Here is a 19,262-nt window from a genome sequence, read left to right as displayed (position 1 = left end):
GCAAACTTCTTTAAAACCAAAAATAAATGTGTTTAAATAAAAAATAGACACATTCCACTTCATTATCATTTTATTGAATTTTGCACATGTCAGTTATGAAAGAAAATGTTTTTCACGAAAGTGGTTCACTTGACCACTTGGTCTATCTCAAGTGTGAAAAAATAGAGGGGTCGTTTGGTACTAAGTAATGTTTTTTGTTGCTGCTAACCAGGACCTGAGCGTGTCTCTCTGCCTTGCCTATATAAGATTCATCTGAAATAACAGATGCAGTAAAACACCAGGCCTCAATCTTCCACTGTGCCACCCTTTCTTGAATCCTACTTGGAAGTTCTGTATTTGGGGCCAGCTGGTGTTTGTGTTCATTAGGATGAAGGGCTGTTTTCAGGTTTCAATCCAAGGATATTCACGAGCAGCAAAGTTGCTTTCCCAGTGTCTTGGTTTGAAAGACAGGTGTCTGCTAAGAAAGGCAGGAGCCTCCCTGGAAATGGAAAATGTAAACCCCCTCCCTCTGAATTATTACAGTTTTGAAATTAAGGGGCTCTCAGGCAAAGATATGGGAATAGGAATAATGTTTTTTTACTAGGAAAATTAAGACAAATGCAATAGTACCAAAAAAATAATACTGTCAGAGTCAGAATAGGAGCTGACAGCCTGTGGGTCAGGGAGGTGGCTGTAGCCCTCCTGCAGTGCCAGCTGTGCTTCTGCTGGAGCAGGGATCCTGGACAAGGGGGGAGGTTTCCTCTGAAGGTCCAGGGCTGTGGAGATGGGCCTGGGCTTCCTCTGGGAATGCAGTGGGGAAGAAAGCTGCTCCTCTGGGAATGCAGTGGGGAAGAAAGCTGCTCCTCTGGAAATGCAGTGGGGAAGAAAGCTGCTCCTCTGGGAATGCAGTGGGCAAAGGCTGCTGTGCTGTTCCCAAAGTCAGATTGCATCCAGGTAGGAATGCTTGGCTCCTCCCCCTGGGCAGAGCATCTCCCCGTGTAATGATGGATTTTCTCAGCCATGCAGGGATACTCACTGGCCATGAACAGAAGATAATTAATAATTAATGGCCCATGAACAGAAGTGATCTCCTGGAGGGAGGATTGATTGTGGAAGAGATAAAGAAAGCTGCCCAATGAACAGAAGATACCTACCCCACCTCTAACAGCTGGCAGTAGAGCACACACTCCCAGGCACATCTTTCATTTCCTGCCTAAGACACCCAAATAGTCCAACTCAGACACCAGAGCCACTATTGCTACCCAAGAGCAGCCCTAGAGACAACCTCTCAAGGTGTCTGTAAACACATGTGGAAGACTCCCTCTCATATGGGAACAATTATAAGGAGCTATTTATGATGGCAGCTGCAGAAATATTTTGCGACCTCAGACCTAACTGCAGCAGTCTCTCCTTGTGTGCAGAGCAGCTGGAAGCTGCAGTGCTGTCTGGAGTTGGGTTTCAGGTTTGACTGGAATGACATTTTTGCAAGTATCAACAGGACATCCGTGAAGCTATTTTGATTTTATCGAATTATGTAAAACAAGGCTTAATATTGAGGTGGTTGAACTTTTTTCAATTTTCATCATTTAGCAATTGAAGATGGATTATGTTATCTTTCTAAATGTTCCAGAATATAAGTAATTGCATGCAGATTTTAAATTGATGTCTTTGCACAGTAAGACCTTCAGGCAGCTTTTTTGCAAGTTCAGGATATTTAAAGGTGCCCACAGGATTACACTGCCCATTTAATTAATAAATGTGTGAGGAGCTTTAGTGAGTGAGGTGTGTCTTGCTACTAAATATATTCATGAAAATGTCAGACTGTACTGTAGTTGTTATGGGGTATAGATACAATTCTATTTTGAAAGTTAGAAATGGAGCTCAAAACCATCTTGTTTGGTTGGTTTGGAATATGGAGATGGACAAAACCTTATCATTAATGGTATGTTACTAGAGAATTTTGGAAGTATTTTAGCAGATTTGGCAACAGAAGACTAGGACTTAGAATCCCTTTTCCCTTTTTGTAATTTTTTTTGTGAGAATGGGAAGCTGTCCAATACAAAGTGGGGATAATTCTTCCGTAATTTTTGAAAAGCTTCAGAAATTGTAGCAGATTCTGTACATAAAGCTCTTATAGCAGTTTTTATCTTCAAAATGTTGCAGATGATCATAAATATTCAGCCTATTTTCAGTGAAAAGTGGGTTTTACCATCATCAATTTCCCTGATAGTTATTCCATAAGGCTCTCACATGCATAATGCTGGTTACCTTGCCATTTGATCTACATAATTTTTTTTTTTTTTTTTTTTTTTTTTTTGTGACACTGAAGGAATTCAAAAGTGTCTCCAGGTTCTGGTGCTTCATGGTGCAGGGATTTTAGCTCGCATTAGTGTGGGGCGTAGCTGGAAGCTGCTGCCCTCTCATGGCTAAATCAGATCCAATTTGAGGCTGTTTTTGTTGTCTATAAGCAAGCATCAATCATATGCATGCTCTGTAGCAAAAGGCTTTTAAGAGGTGCTCATTTGCATTTTAGATAAAGGATGAATAAATCAATGTTTATGACCTAGATTTTGTCCTCTGGAAAAAAAATGAACAAGAAGTGCTTTGTCATACTTAGGCATGCATCAATCCTTGGTATAGAAAATTTTGTATTTCCACTAATGCTGAAAGTTGCCAAATTATTGTAGAACTCTTGACTTTTCATGGGGCAAAAAATTAAGAAAATAAGCCTTTGAATTCATATCTGAGTTGAAAAGCAATAAAATACTGTTATTAAACAAAGACGTGTATTGCTCTTTGTTTCACATGAATGGCTGATACAGAATGACTTGTCCTTGACAATTGCAAAATATAATTTCTGCAGACAATTCCAGCAGTTTTCCCACAGAATGCTGTTTAAATATTTTTTTTGTCTGTAGTAATTGCTCAATATTTTCTTAGGGAAACAACAGGATTTTTTTTCACTTATTAAAAAAAAAAAAGCAAAGGTTTCAAATGGAAATATGGAAACAGTGTAGAACTTTAAACATTTAAAAACATTCACCTATCCAGCATATAGACAAGTTCCAAGATTGGATCAAAACTTGAAATCAAGTTTGCCAGTCTAGTAGGGTACTAGACTGGCAAATTGGTAAAAAGATGAAATATGGATTATATCAGCAAGAGCTAATCAGAAAGGATCCACTTTTGGCTGGTACAGTGCAGTCAGTCAGCATCATTGATTCTTGAACTGTTGCCTTGAATTTCTTGAGTGTTTTTTAAGTGGCCCTCGAAGTATTATAAAAGGTGAGAGCTGGATAAACCCAACCCACAGTGAACAACTTCCTATTGCCACAATATTAACGCTAACAGAAGGAAACTTGTGTTCCAGCATCATCTCCTATCAGACGCTGCCAAGGAACATGCCAAGCCATCGAGCTCAGGTGCTGCCCCGGTACCCAGAGGGGTACAGGACACTGCCAAGGAACAGCAAGACACGTCCAGAAAGCCTCTGCAGCGTGGCTCCCTCGGCGTACGACAGAGCCGCGGGGCCCGCGAGCGCCGAGGACAAGCGGCGCTCCATGCGCGACGACACGATGTGGCAGCTCTACGAGTGGCAGCAGCGCCAGTTCTACAACAAGCAGAGCACTCTCAGCAGGCACGGCACCCTGAGCAGCCCAAAAACCATGATCAACATCTCTGATCAGACCATGCACTCCATTCCCACGTCCCCCTCGCACGGCTCCATCGCCGCGTTCCAGGGATACTCCCCGCAGCGGACGTACCGCTCAGAGGTGTCGTCGCCAGTGCAGAGGGGAGATGTAACCATCGACCGCAGGCACAGGACGCACCACACAAAGGTAAAAAAAACCTTCATTTAACAGTTAAAACTCTGATTTACAGGGCTTTTCAGTAGAATGTATCTGATTGCTGGAAAAACAGAGTATATTTTACTGTAACGGATATTGTTATGTCATGGTTTTCGTGAAGAAAGTTTTGGTTTTAAAAAGGATGGAAAAATCCAAGAGTAGTAAAAAATGTATTTTTTTAGAACACTAGATGATGAAAATATGTCCTGATATTACTGCTCATGATAATATGTTTCCTCTAAAAAAAATGAGTCAGTAGGCAAATTATTCAGAATACCTTATGCATGTGCAGAACTGTAATTCATTTCTAGCACCAAGAAGACTCACAATCCCAGGTTTCTTTACACATGCTGCTTTCTGTCCTTCAGCCACACAAAGGTAAAAAAAAAAGCTTCATTTAATAGTTAAAACTCTGATTTACAGGGCTTTTCAGTAGAATGCATCTGATCACTGGAAAACTCGTGTTGCACCGGAGTATATTTTACTGTAACAGATATTGTTACATCACAGTTTTTATGGAGAAAGGTTTGGTTTTAAAAAGGATGGAAAAATCCAAGAGTAGTAAAAAATAAGGAGTCAGTAGGCAAATTATTCAGAATACCTCATGCGTGTACAGAACTGTAACTCCTTTCTAACACCAAGAAGACTCAAAATTCCAGGTTTCTTTACACATGCCGCTTTCTGTCCTTCAGCAGCAAGTTTGGCTGCCTTGGGTTCCAGCAGCAAATCGAGTGTATTGTTCCTTTTTGTGCCTTCGAGCTCTTAGGGGGATCACTGTTGAAATGCACACAACCTTAGTGCTTGACCACATGGAGAATTGTAAACTTGGCTGCCATATGTGCCCCTCTGCTACATCCAGCATGCTTGTGTTACCATGGGCTATAATAGATTGGAAATAATTAAATAAAAATTACTCCTTCAGTTGGATGTAAAATGCTCCTGAGCATTTTTCTAAAAACTTTATCCTTGGATGTCTTTTTTTTTTTTTTTTTTTTTTTTTTTTGATGCAGGGAAAGAAAAAATCTATAACTACAACTTAAAGCAATTTAAACAACTTAGAATTGATTATCAGGTGTTGGATTTTCAAGTTTTTAGATCCATATCACCAAAGGAGTAATTTTCATTTGGCATCCTTTATGTCTCAACTGCTCTGGAAATTTAGTAATCAATGCATCTCAAATATCTGAGAAATACCACTGGGGTCAGTGCTGCAGAGCGTGTGTGACTTGTCCTGTCAGCCATGTTTTGCTTCCTGATGTTTTTGTTCCTTATTGAACATTTTGTGCTAGTATTTTATTTAATATTGAGTATCTTTAGTACAAACCTCCTGTTTCCCTTGAGTTTTTCATGCAGTTTGGTTTGTATGTAATTAGTTACACAACCAGCTTTTGCCATTAACATTAAAAACACCCCTGTCTTTAAGAGGTGGGTGTTTAGAAGACTGATTATTTGATATCAGTAGGGTAAATTTAACATCAGAACTCCATCTACATAGAGATCTTAGGTTTTTCAGTGACTTTCAATGGTTGGCTTTTTATTTTTAGGTTCTCAGAATCCTCCTGAAACCCCTCTGTGACACTGATTTGAAAATGCCACGCTGTGTCTCTCCAGAGCTCAGTCCCATCTATGTGCATTAAGCACTATTCCAAGTAGAGAAGTGGGATGGATTTTCCTTTCCAGGGCTGTATAGCCAATATTTGTCATATACAGTGCTGTACTTCTGCATAGATAGCCATCCAAACAGCAAGTGCTAGAATTCATCCAAAATTCTGTAATTCTTCTATCACGAGACGTTAAAGCAGTGTTCTTGTAATATGTCAATTGTTATAGGCTGGAGCATTTAACCCACAAGAAGATCAATTTTTTGTCACAAATATATTTTTTTCCATGTGCTACAGGACTCTTATCATCCCAGGCTGGACTCTCAAATTTGCAGAATTCCTGTTAGCATTTGTTACCTTTTAAGCCATTGCCTTTTTTAAACTTGTTCACAAGTGATGAGTTAGAAGGAATATCTGGAGAAGGACATAAAACAACTCAAATGCTCTTTATTGTGTGTAAGACAGAGACTTAGTCCACTTAGCTAAAATCAAATGTTTAGAGAGCAAGGCTGAACTTGCAGGAGTTGCCTCATGTGTTGGAACTGGAAAGGTGAAGAAAGTCTTTTTAGTCATCCAGCAGTCTTACAGGAAAGTGGACACTTACTTTGAAGAAAAGGCTACTAAAGAAAGTTAAAGCCCCCCAGGAGGAAAGAGCAATGCTTTTATGAAGGGTACTGGAGGTCTCTTCCAGCAGAGAGTCGAGGAGCCCAAGCCATGTGTACATTTATCCAAGCATCCTCCTCAAGCTGGGCTGTGTGGCCACCATGCTCAGGACAAGCTGCATTGTCTGCCTAAGTCAGCTCACTCTGGCAGGCAGAGGATGCTCAAGCTGAGCTGCTTCCCAAGAGAAAAGGATCCAGAAAGAAGAGCTGGGTTTTGTTGTGGCTTTTGGTTTTGTTCTGCTGATCCTTTCTCACCTCAAAGGATGAGGCAAGGGTGGTATTGCAAGACCTGGCAAACATAAAATAATTGTGTTTATATCCACATGCCCATTTGCACAAATCTTCTTGTGTGTGGCTATTTCAGTGTAAGAAGTCAATAAAGGCGTGGTTTGAAAGTGCAGGAATGAGAACATCATGAGCAGATGCCAAAACTTTCTATTTTTTACAGCACATGGTTTTGAATTGATTGCTTGTATATGTTTAAAAGGCATTGCCTAGTCCAAAGTAGTCACCCTGCAGCTTAAAAAATTTCTTTCATATTTCTTTTTATGTCAGCTAGTTTTCCATCCTGTGTTGTCTTTCCTTATTATTCCAAAACCTTCCCTATTATTCTTGAAATAGAAATGACAGCTGCACTACACCCACAGAACTTGCTTTATCTACCAATATGCCCCTAATATTTTGAGAGTACAGCAAGAGAGAAAAGACTTACCTCCCCAAATTGCTGTTCTTCAGCTGACCTTAAATGAACTGTGTCACCCGAGTTCCCTTTGGAACACTGATAAAGGAAATAAGTCCTCAATGGTTTATTTTATCACAAATCATTGTAGATGTACTTTCCTAAGGTATCTTGCCATGGCTGTGCTAAAACTGTCTATTTTCTGTGCTAAAACTGTCTATTGTTTTTAAGGCTTCCTTTAAAATTGCTACAAAGCATTTAATATTTGTGAATAATTAATATTTTTCAATGTTCTTAGCTAATGTCTACATTTATTTAGACATTAAATGTCTACATTTATTTAAACTTACATTTAAGTGATAAACATCCGCTTTGGGGAATATTACTGGTTATATTGCTTGTGCTTTGGAAATAGAACTGTAATGGCAGTCTCTTGGTGTATTTTAAGAAATAAATGTGATTTTTGGCTAGACCTTTCTCATGGTCAGCACTTTGTCAGTAGCAACAATAATGAGGGAGAACTGTTAATTAAATGAAATACGAAATTTGGGGTATTTCTAGAATTTAGATAGACTACTTGAGTGACCTAAGTAGTAGATCAGCAGGGAGCATGACTGGCACAAATCATAGCAAGTTTTCATAAGGCAGAAGTTGTCTTGACTTTTTGTGTTAGCATTTGAAGTTTTTGAGTCTTTAGAAATAACTGTGGATCACACTGTGCTATTTTTTTTTGTACAGCATGTCTTTGTGCCTGACAGAAGGTCGATGCCAGCAGGTTTGAGTTTACAGCCTGTTACTTCTCAGAGCCTCCAAGGCAAAACAGTGAGTTGGATTTTTATTTGGTACATCAGGGGTTTTTTAAGAATAATCCTTTAAGTATGAAGAGGCAACATTGAAAATTTATTCTAGTTAAAGCTTGCTTTAAATGTAACCTTTATTTAAATTATCAGGGAAAGAAGTGCTTTGTGATTACACAGAATTCTAAGAATATTGTGTAGCTGCTGAGTCAAGGTTTTCTTTGGGAAATACAGATTTACTATATTTTAATCATTGTTGATACATTGCTGAAATTCCTGGGAGAGGGTAGACTACATCACAGAACACTTACTTCTCCATTAATTATTTAGAAAATCCTAGAAGTAAAGTTTGGCTTTTTTGGAAATGTAAAAGAGCATTTTGTAAAAGGGTGTCCTTTCTGTCACTGTTCTGTGGTAGAGCTGAAATTCTCATTGAAGATATTTCATCAAAGTGATGTTGATGAATACTCTCCACTTCCATAATTGGAACATGACTCTCAGCCAAAAAATTGCCCTAAATTTATATCACTTCTTTACCAGTTTTTGTCTCCTTTTCTTGTCGTCTCTCTGTCCATCCAAAAATACTGATTGGAGACAGTTATGAATTAAGAAAACAGATTTTTTTTTTTTTTTTTGGGATGGGGGGGATCATACCGTGGGCAGCCAGTCTTTCCACTGCCTCAAGCCCTGTTTCCTGCACTTCCCAGCACAGATTTCTGGCACCTTCAGCAACTTTTGTGGGTTGGCCTTTGGCAGCTGGAGCCTTCCAAACATTTCTTAGGGTTCATAGCCCCTTCAGCTCTGCTGGGCTGATCTCCAGAGGGACAAGAAACCAACGAGAAATCCTGCCCACAGCAGAACAGTGCAGGGGCCAGAGGAAGAAACCTGTAGATAGCCCTGAGAAAAATTGGTGTTATGGTTGCTGGAAGAGTCCCAAGACCTGCATCAAATGCACAGCACCTGCAGCAACTTTATGATTGTCTAGAGAGGAGCAGTTGTTCTGTTCTAAGGGCTCTTCTTTCGAAAAAAAGTTTGTGTTGGAGTGCCATGAAATAAGTTGTTCCTAATGCACTAAAATTGGGCTTTTTCAGAATGTACCAAAAGGAGTTTTGATCTTGAAAAAGTGCTCCTTTTGTTTGAAGATGCTACTTTTTGTTCTCATATTCCTAAAAATGAGGCTTCTTGTGCTTTGAGTTCTTTGCAGACTGAAAGCACTGTTGCCTATTTTTGGAGAGAACTCCAAAATGTCTTGTATAGCAGTCTAGATTCTTACACTTACTCTCTGGAATTAACTATTTTAAATCCAGGTATTGAAGGAGAGCTGTAAGAAAGAAAACTGCCATTAGACAATTTGGGTTTGGTGTTGGTTTTCCCTCAAAAGCAAATAGTTTTGCCAACTGAAGCTATGTGGAAATCCCTTGCTCCCTCTTGTGGGCTCCTCTGTTCTGAACTCACAGAAGTGCTGGTGCCATGCTGCTTCTCAGGGATTTTCCCTCTTTATGCTGAGAAACTGGTATTCACTTTCAGCATTTTTAATGTGTGGTTCTCTGGAGCTCTTTACTTCTTTGCTTTGGGGAAGTTCTGTGGCTGTGGGAGAGGGCAAGCAGGGGTTTAGGAGCTTTTTGTGTTTGGGCTTTGTTTAACTCACAGGGCTTGTGAGAAAATCAAAACACTGGATGAATATTTAACCTCTTGTAAGGCTGACTTCTGGAGAAGTGTAAGAAACAGAAGCAAACAGGAACATAACAAAAATACTTGTGATGCACAGTGGTTTGTTTTCTTTGGAGTATTTCTAATAGAAATGGTTTCCAGGAATGGTTGAGGTAGAGTTTCCCAAACTGGCCTAAGCTGATCTGTGTGGAATTACCTGACAAATACCCATTTGAGTTGGACTTTACTTCCATAATCTTGGGTCTTAAATGGTATTCTTCATCCCTTCCTAAGGCTGTATAATACAGCTTAGTCATAAAAGTAAAGTGATAAAATAACTGGAGGCCTCAGACCTGTGAAAGGTGGGATGGAAAAGTATTTTTGTCATGCTTGTGCAGATTTATTTTGTGAACGGTGATTATTTCTAAGGTAGCTCAGTAAACATGTGATTGTCATCATTTTTTCCTCTCAATTTTGACACATGCGTTTGAAGAATTATTTTAAATAATTATTTGAAGAATTATTTTAAAAACTACATTTTCATGAGGGCATGTTTTGATTCTTTCACCAAGCTCAAATGGCTGCCCACGTATAGGTAACGACATCCTAGGGGCTGGAATTGTCTCCCCCTGACGTAAATCAGTTTGATATGCATGTCAGGAAAATTTGAGGACTGCACAGACTTTGCCCTGCAAAATCCTCAATTATTTTTGTTCTTAATACAGAATGTTTGACTTTTATGGCATTTGCTGGTTTGAGCAGTCAGAAGCTAACCCTTCATTTTATATTTGGAGGTGTTCAGTTGGAGAAGATGTGTTGTGTCACTGCCAGAGTTTCTGTAAGACAGTCCAAAGGTGCACCTGACTTGACTTTAGAAGCAAACCTTTTATAAGGCATGCCTTATTTTACTGAGGTGTTGTTTGGGGTACCAATTAACCTTTTCTCTGCTCTTTGGCTTCTCACGCCGCACTCCTTCAGCCGGAGGAGCTGACGCTGCTGCTCATAAAGCTGAGACGGCAGCAGGCGGAGCTGAGTAGTATCCGGGAGCACACACTAGCACAGCTCATGCAGCTAAAGCTTGAGGCCAGCAGCCCAAAGGTCAGCCACCCAGCAATGTGTGTCATGCTCCATCCTCGCTAACCCACGGTCATTCATTAACCCAAGTTTGCTTTCTGCAAAATTCCCTGGCTCCCGCGCGAGCAGAACGGAGCGGCGCTAATCCTTTGTGTGCGTGGGGCTCTGCTATCAACCCTTTGAGGCTTTAGTTCTGGAAATGAGCCCAGGCAAAAGTAGCTGGGAGTATTTTGAAGTGCCTTGTAGCTGGCTGGAGTTCTGGGCTAAACAGACAAATGGGGGATACAAGCATCAGAAAGCCACCCCAGATTTAAATGAAGTGGTTTTAATCTGTTATTTTGTATTACAAGCAAAATGAGTCGTGATAGATTGAGATTAATCTGCTGTTTATGCAGCCTCCAGTCAGACTCCATCTTATTTGTAACACGTCTATGAGAAGTAAGACATGTTTAAAACATGGATTTATCAAAGGGTTCATAGTTGCCTATATAGTGGCCATTTACATAAGCTTACTTACGTGTTTTATGTGTAAACCAAAATGAAATTTAGTGGTTCATGGTCTGATTTGTAGCAAACTCTCCTAATTTCTGTTTCGGGCTCAAAACTTGTTAACAATTCACCAAAAAAAGGTTAAAAACAGCGTTGTATTTCTCCATAAAGCAGAACTGTCTATCACTGTCTAGTTTACATCCTTTAAAGCTCTTTTCATGCATTCTGCACCTTCTGTCCCTTTCCTTTTCCCCTCTGACTGCTGCCTTCTAGAATGAGATTCTTTCACATCACCTTCAAAGGAATGCCATATATTTGGATCACCAGGTGGGATTTGCAATTTGCTTATGCATTTGTATTTCTTAATGCTTTTTTGCCTGCTCCTATCAAAGCTGGAAATATTTGGGGAGAAGGATTTTCAGTGCTTTTTGTGAGGTTGGATGATGCCCACAGCATAGAATATCTCAATTGATCACAAATTTGAGCTCTTAGGAGGAAAAAGAAAAGAATCCCTCAATTTAAAATTTGTCAGAAAACAGTAGCCAGTCACCAATTAATTTTTCTGTTCTAAATACATTCCTAATTTCCTTTTCATAATAACACTAACTATAGCATTTTACATTCTTTAACCAGTCCTAATATGTTTGCAAGCTCATATGACACACCATGCGATTTATAAAAAATGGGTACTTCTAAGAATTTCAGTTTTTCAGATTAAAAAGAGTTAGATGTTTCTGCAAGACATTAAATGAAGAGGAGGTCAAACATGAAGACATATTTTAAACAAATCATAACATGTCTCCTTTTCTCATTTTTCTCAGTTCATTCTGAAGGATTTATATAAGAATAAGATTTTAATTCTTTCCAGTTTCTGGTTACCTCATGGAGCGAGGGTACAGATCTGTCTTCACTAACATAATTGACTGCCAAGTGAAGAATTGCAATATCACATACTTCTCTTTCTGGCCTTGTTTCATGACCAAATGGGATTTCTGTACAAGTTGTGTTTGAGAAGTTTTGAAGTGTATTTTTTTTTTTTTTTTTTGCTAGCAGTTATAAAAGACTGCTTAGAAAAGTGCTTAGAACTAAAATAAGCAACTGGATGACCATTGGTTAAAAATATAAAAATCACTTTTTCTAAGATACTTTATATTTATTATGTCTTTTATTGAAACTTTTGAGCCTTACGCTTAAAACTAACTGTTAGAACTTTTATATTCTATATTTTCCTCTAGTGAGGTTTCAGTGAGTTTTTGAAAACTCCAGCTGTGCACAGAGACACACAATACACACTCTCACATGGGCTTGGTTCACCCAGTGACTTTATTTTCCTATTACCTCTTGAAAGCAGGGTGGGAATTCTGACCAGTTCAGTTCATTGGCAATGCGTTTCTAAACATCTCTGTATTTTATTTAAGGGGCTGCAGCAGGTCCAAAACAGTAGGGACATACTGCTTGTTAATTAGACCAAAATATCTCATCCAACTCAAATATTTCCAGTCTATAATGCTTTGGAATAAGGGAGTAATTCTGTCTTCATTGTCAAGAAAGGATAACTGTTGATGTGAAGTATAAAATTGTTGTAGCTGCTTGGTTAGCCAAGCTTGTGAGTATGATGGGCAGGATTAAATGGGGGGAATTGTCTATGTACAAGATGCAAAATAGTAAAAATTACTTTCCTTTCGTTTGCACCAGATAAAATTCAGAAATGTGATGTGGTAAGCATTAATTAGGAAAGCATGTAGGTCTTATAGTTGTGCCATACCAGAGATGCAAGGAATCACTACAACTTAGAAATCCAGTCTAAAATCTATTACCTTAATCACAAAATCATGGAAGAGCAGGTTGGAATACTCATTTCTCTTGTTTTATAAGACTATCATCTACCTGTAGGAAATAAATCTCCCTGAAAGTTTTTCTGCTTTGAATACCACTGCTTCTAGGGGTGGTTTCACATTTATAGCTCTTCATTACTTTGTCAAATACCAAATTCCCTTTATGTTAAAAGCATTAAAAAAAAAAAAATCAAAATTTCTTTCAGTGTAGTTGATGCCTTTCCTCCTTGTTACCAGCATCTGTAACCAGCGTGCATAATAGCTTACCTTCTCTGGATTTTAAATGTTCTGTGTACTTAAATTAGATATTTCCACTTGTATTTTATCTCTGCAAATAGTGTCAGAACCTACTTTGCTTATAGCACATGGTGGGACTACAGTCCCTGTATGCTCAACTCTCACCTTCTTGGTCACAAAGAGCTCAGTACTGTACACAAGAAATAGTAAGTTTTTTTACAAGGCTGTACAGGTGACTTGTCAGGCAGATTAAAATTCACGTGTAGGGAAGGTAACTCATATTCTATTGCAATAAGCTGGCTGCTGCTTAGGTGGTTTTCTTGTCAAGAATATCCAATCACCTTTTAGCAATCAAGTTTTGGTTTTGTACTGCTGTTTCCTCTGGCCATGCTCAGAAATTCTCACGTTACACTTTCTGATGGTTTTGCATTATGCTTTCAGAATTTTTGTTGTTGTTGTTGAAGTTCAGATGGAGAGAGGAGGGGAAAAAAGCCTGAAAAGACTCTGCACACAGATACCCAGCCATATTATTTCTTGCACGTCTTAGGGCCAAATAAATGGTTGTCCAGAAGCATTTTATTTTTAAACCACTCTGCTGGCTCAAGGTTTGCAGAGTTGAGAGAGAGATTCAGGTGCATTTTAGGAACTTTAGAAGTTCTGGACATATTTAGCAGCCCTAGGCAAGGATGATTTGTTTGCCAGCATGGGACATTGAGTACATATAGGATCTCAGTGTTCTGCATTGTCAGATTTTAAAGAATCACTTCTTGTGTGCTACTAAATGCAAGCCAGCTGTCTCCTTAATTTATTTGTACCCAGAAATTACAAAAAGAGTAAACAAAACATAACATAAGGTTGGGTTTTTTCCCCAAGTAAAAGCTAGACATGTTTTTTTCTCCTTTACAGATAGCCATGGCAGAAGGTCCCACTTTTGAACCTTTCTGTTATTATCAAGAATTCCAGCACACCAGTCTTTCACACTTCTGAATTTTATCTTGATAGTAAAGCTTCTCTTTGGCTGAAAAACCCTTTACTGCTAAGCTTATGTTACCTGTACAAAACTCCCTATCCCAGGCTGATTGGTCACAGAAGCTTTACTAAAGTTAATTTCATTTAGTCTTTTTCAGGGTTTTTTTTTTTTCCAGTTTTTTTTTAAATAGTTATTTATTTAAATAGTTTAGATGCTTAAAAGTTAAAATAATTCTGCTAGGACTTTAATTGTCAGTCTCTTTCCATTTCCTAAGTGTGTCTAAAAATAAACAGAATTTTAACAAGAAGTTGTCAAATGAAGAAGTGAAGGCCCTACAGCCAGCATCCTCACTGTCTTGGTGCTTTGCTTCTATTTTCTGCTCTTCATCTCCTTTTTCTGAGGTGCTGAAAGTGGCTCTGGGAACAAGTAGTGAATTAAGGAAAGCTGAAGTAGTACAAGGAGGTTTGGATATCCCGTGTTTCAGCCTAAAATTCCATGTCCTGTGTTAGCACCTTATAGGGTGCTACTTTTATTTGTATTTTCCAGGTTGTCTGGAAAAGCTGAAGTGGCCCTTTTTTTTTTTTTCCTTCCCTTCCTCAAAGGAAGAAGGAAGGCTCAAGGATAGGGAATATGGGGTTAAAAAAAGACTGCAAGGAAGAAGAAGTACTTCCCCTTTTCTTTCTGGGACTGAGGATTAAAGAACAGAGGGAAGGTGGGAGAAAAGCTTCCTCAGGTCCTGGTATTTTTTCTCCTCAATAAGCTCGAGAGGAATTGGGTAAAATGGTTAATCTGAATCTTTTGTTACCCAAAGCATGCAGTGTCACCTCAGCAATGAGGTCACCAATCCTGGTAGGCAGCCACAGTCCCAGCTGGTCGCTAGAACATTCTGGAATGTCACCAAATATGGAATCTAGGAAAAGGCAGGAAGAGGAAAAGTTGCTGACAGCTTGACTTTCCAATTTAAACCACAAAATACCCACTCAGAAATAAAGTGTCTGTTCATATCTGCACCAAGAATTTACGTAGCTAGCTCCAGTTACTGCTAATTAGACCAATTCCCTTAATTCCTCCATTACATTTTCCTGCATTTTTCAGTTAGCTCTAGTAAGAAGTAGTATAATAAGTTATTATTAAATAGAAACATACTTGATCACATTACAAGTACTGAAAAGTATAGATCAGTGCACTACTACTTTATTCTAATTAAAACCTTACAATTAGTAATCTGGTAGACTAAATAAGATACCTGAAGTTACTTCACTGTGCCAAATCTATCCACCAATTTTGGAACTTCTGAAATACTTAAAGGTTTTTCCCCCATCTTTTTGCCATGCAAGACCTACACAAGTCAGACAAATGTGAATTACAAGGAAAAATTGTCACATGTCAAGGAGGTCAGGGCTTTATCTACTTTTTTTGTACTACATGAGTCCAAAAATAGGAGAGATGAAACATCACTTCTTCGGAGAAAGAGATTTACTCGAAGTAGGAAGTGGTAAAGCCAAGACTGATGTGTTTTATTTGGGTTTGTTGCTGTGTGGCAGTTCACACTTCTCTTCAATTATGGAGATATTTTTATGGCTTTTCCAACTGGAGAGAATCTCTGAGTATAATCCTTTTAGTGTTACATAGAGGGTCTAAAATCTGTCCTTTATTGTAATTTATTTTTCCTTAAATAAGTGAAAACCAAGGTTCTGTTAATGAGCAAGCCAGTGTTTTTCCTTGAGCCATTTATTCAGTGTGAATAGTGTCAGCTTCAGTTTGGGAGTAGCCTTGTGATAATGCTTGAAGACCACAAAATAGGTGTCCTTGTCATCTTTTCCAGCATGGGACTCACCACTGTGTCCCAGGTATTTGATTTATATCTGATTTACTTGTGCACTGGCTTTAACTTTTAGAAGGTTTGTCACACATAGCTGCTCCCTCAAGATCCTAACTCCTCAGCACTTAAATGTCACTAATTTTTTGGAAACATTGATCCCAAAGGGGAAAAACACTTGTACTTGACTGCTCCATAGGCTCTTTGATTGGCATTGCTTTACCAATTGCCTGCTTTTTAATCTTTGTTCCATAAGGGCTTAAGGATCTGTGACTTTTCTGGATATACATGGCCTTTACAAACAGGGTTAGATAAGTGTGATTAAGCATCTGTAGTAATAAAAATGGTTGGTAGAACTGTACATCAAAGTTGGAGCTTCTAAAAGACAAAACATTACTTCAAAATGTCTTTTGAGCAAATACACATTGCTTGTTTTCTAATCTGGATTTAAACAACCTTTGAGCAGTTCAACAGAAATTAATTCTGGCACTGTCTGTTACTGGTCAGAAAAGAAAAATTTGGAATATTGTAGAAAGGTGTTAGCTAGAGTTTATGAAGCAGTTGAAACCCTGATAATAAAAATGCATACAAACCTGTGTTCCTAATAAAATATTTGAGCCTCAGAGAAATTTTTCTTTTATTACTTTATCAGTAGGCTGTAGTTTGGTAGCTTGGCTTTGGGCCTTATTGTTGCTCTCCTTATTGAGATCTCTTTTAGTATCACCACTCTCTGGGAGTCACCCACTCTCTGGAGAAAATTTTAATGCAGAGGGAGAACAACTTCTTTTGTCAGTTCTGGTTTTCTGTTTACATGTACTGGAGATGATGGAGTAAATGCTAGGGGCTGCTTGGTTAGGGTTTTTTCCCTGCCTTGGACAAACAGAGCATCATAAGCTTCTTAAGGTACCTTTTATTGGCTGGTTAACTTACCAGCTGATCAGACTTTGCAATGGATAAGAAACAACAACAACAACAAAAAGGTCTTCTATCTACAACAAGAAAAAATTGTTTACCATAAGATGAAAAAAATACTGCTCCAAATGTAAAAGTTAGGTGTTTCCTAAATAATTTTGGGCAGGAAATACTAGAAGGTGTCAAAAACTCGTTCTGTCGCATTTCCATCTAATGAAAGAAAACCTTGCTATACAAATTTCATGGAGAGTGCATATAAATACAAAGTGAAAGATCATAAATGCTTCTTCACACACTTTGTGTAACCATACCTGAAGCAGGTATTGCTTAAGTTTCCAACAAAAATAGGAGGAGAATTGTGCATTTAGTGGCTTTTCAGTTTTATTTCGGAGAAGAAAACCACCATAATTATATAATTTTTCCCCTTATTGTTATGAAAATCTCCTTTTTAAGAAGAAAATCCCGTACTTTTTTTTTCTGTGTTGCACACTTTTCTGAAACCCTAAATGTATGCAATATGTAATAAAATACCTGATTTTGACATTTGCATGCTTAACAATAAATACTAATCATTATAGAAAATGTCTGGCCAGTTCCAAAATACACTCCTGTGTATGGGGGTGGATAAATGCACCAGGCAATGATTCAGAGTTCCAAAGAATATAAATCAGTGCAATATATATATAAAGGCATTTTGTGATACGTGGATGTAAGTCTATTCACAGGCTGGGAATGCTTATATCTTTTTAATGTACACTGACTTATTACATCTATAATTTAAAAGGTTTTCTGATAAAGGTTTGAATGTTCCTGCAGCAAAATCCAATAATCCTTTTCATTTCAATACCATGCAAAGCCAAACTTATTTTAAGCTTTTTTTATTTTTAAAAAGGGAGAGTGTTGGTGAATAAATATTACATTGGTGTTGAGCATTTACGTTACTTTTGATATATCTGTTTGATATTATTAAATTTTTCAGATGTTGATATTACTGAATGATGGAATATATAAAAAGCATGGGTTAAAATGTAATCTACTGCATTATTAGAAAGAATTAAAGTAGAGGCTATATTTTACAGTGTCGTCTTTCAAATCTAGCCATGCTGTAAACTGATGTTTGCTGTATGCTCCTCCTGATTTGAAATAGATGAAAGAGAATGAACCTTTAATCACCATGGTTCACACTATGATTGAGAACTCGGCGCTAAGACCGCAACTGTACCATCAAGTAAGGTCTTGGATAGTGAATGAAATTGCTTTATCATCTGCGAAAACTTTCCTTAGTGACAGTTTTGGTTGTCCCTCAGATTTATTCATAACATCGGTGTTTCTCTTCTTTGCTTTGGAAACCCACAAGTCATCCATGCTTCCCGAAGCGCTGCAGTCTCGTTAGCATGGCTTCTGCTGCGTTTTTTTTGTTGTTTACTATTAAATGTACACTCTTGAATAACTTCTCTCTGTCTAGACGATTTAATTAGTTGGTGCTTTATGCAGGTGTCCAGTAAATTCATGAAACTTCCAATGAGCTTCCAACATTTGTCTTAGCATGATTCTCTGCAATTAGTGTTCAAAGGTGCTTCTTTCTTTTGACCACTACAAAAGCATGTGAGCGGTGTTTACCTGGTCATTTCTGGCAATTTTGTTTCGTTCTAGGAAGTGGATTTACAAGTTTTTGTTTGCACCTACCCAGCCTTTAGCCACTGAAGAAAGAAAGGATCAAAATTACTTTGATCTGGGGCCTGTAAATCCAAAAGGCAGTGTCTGTTCATAAAGTCACAGCAGACTTTACTGTGCACGCTTACAGAGTGTCTAGTGCTGGTTGGCAATGGTAAGATGGAAGAAGAATCAGAAATGTGAATGGAAATATTGTCTGGGAGTTGAGACCTGCACTAACTTATGAGCATGGCCAATCCCTCTCCCTTGGCACAGCAGTGTCTTACGGGTGCTGGGGCTGAACTGAACAGCCCCTCTCACGTCAGGGGGTGTTTTAGAAATTTCTTGCCTCAGCTACAATGAAGGTGTTGTTCTCACAAGGGAATATCTGGCCAGTTCCCTTGCATCTACATTTATGCCCTTGTGAGCCAAAATTATACATAAAGGTTGCACAGTTTGAAGAAAAAGAGATGTTCTGCCATGTAAAACAGATCTTTATTACTGCCGTGTTTCTAAAAAATGCTTCAACTTAATCCATTTCATCCCATTCAATCCAGTTTCGTTTTTTTTAAAGTCAACTCCACATCGTAAGTTTGCTTCTGATCCAGAAACGTTGCCAAAAAAAATCTCAGCTTTCCAAAGGAAGTTGGGTTGTGAGTGACTGATTTCATGACTGTCAGATTTGTGCTCCTACATGGAAAGCAGGACCTTTAACTTGGAACCTGGAGGAACTATTTGGAGGGGAATGAGAGAAGTAATGTGCCCTGGAGCCCTAAATGAAATTTTAGGCATTTTTTGTAATTTTCTTAAGAAGCCCGACTGTTAGGATTTTTTTAAAGCAAGTCAGTTTTGTGTGATAGAGTAGGTAAGACAAATAAATCAATGGGTGTATAATGAGCAGAGGTGTTTTAAATGTGTCAGGGGAAACTAGCCCAAGCTTCTAATATTAAATAGACATATTTAAGGTATAGCTGTGCCTGGGCTAATCTGCTCCTGCCTTTGGGGATACCAGTAAATTCCAAAGTGCTGGCCTGGCCAAGCTCTGCTGCCAGCTGCA

At 38.5% G+C, this 19,262-nt stretch overlaps 1 protein-coding gene across 28 annotated transcripts in view; it reads left to right on the top strand.

Annotated features, from left to right (window-relative positions):
• PLEKHA5 (pleckstrin homology domain containing A5) overlaps window positions 1–19,262 on the top strand; it is a 163,467-nt gene that overhangs the window by 116,846 nt on the left and 27,359 nt on the right. For 16 of the 28 annotated variants that reach the window (XR_005979053.2, XM_072923788.1, XM_072923787.1 and 13 more), the window contains 5 exons: window positions 3,350–3,818; window positions 7,508–7,591; window positions 10,195–10,314; window positions 11,053–11,106; window positions 17,700–17,780. Coding sequence is in view for 27 of the 28 variants with exons in the window: in XM_072923788.1 (XP_072779889.1) it covers window positions 3,350–3,818; window positions 7,508–7,591; window positions 10,195–10,314; window positions 11,053–11,106; window positions 17,700–17,780 (808 nt within the window). In the remaining variant the exon portion in view is untranslated. Of the gene's footprint in view, window positions 1–3,349; window positions 3,819–7,507; window positions 7,592–10,194; window positions 10,315–11,052; window positions 11,107–17,631; window positions 17,781–19,262 lie in introns of those variants that run through there. The other 12 variants (XM_072923790.1, XM_030263542.4, XM_072923785.1 and 9 more) reach the window with 4 other exon arrangements.

This window comes from Taeniopygia guttata, chromosome 1A (genome assembly GCF_048771995.1).
Source record: "Taeniopygia guttata chromosome 1A, bTaeGut7.mat, whole genome shotgun sequence".
In the NCBI taxonomy this organism is placed as follows: domain Eukaryota; kingdom Metazoa; phylum Chordata; class Aves; order Passeriformes; family Estrildidae; genus Taeniopygia; species Taeniopygia guttata.
This window is presented reverse-complemented; position numbering and strand designations above follow the sequence as displayed.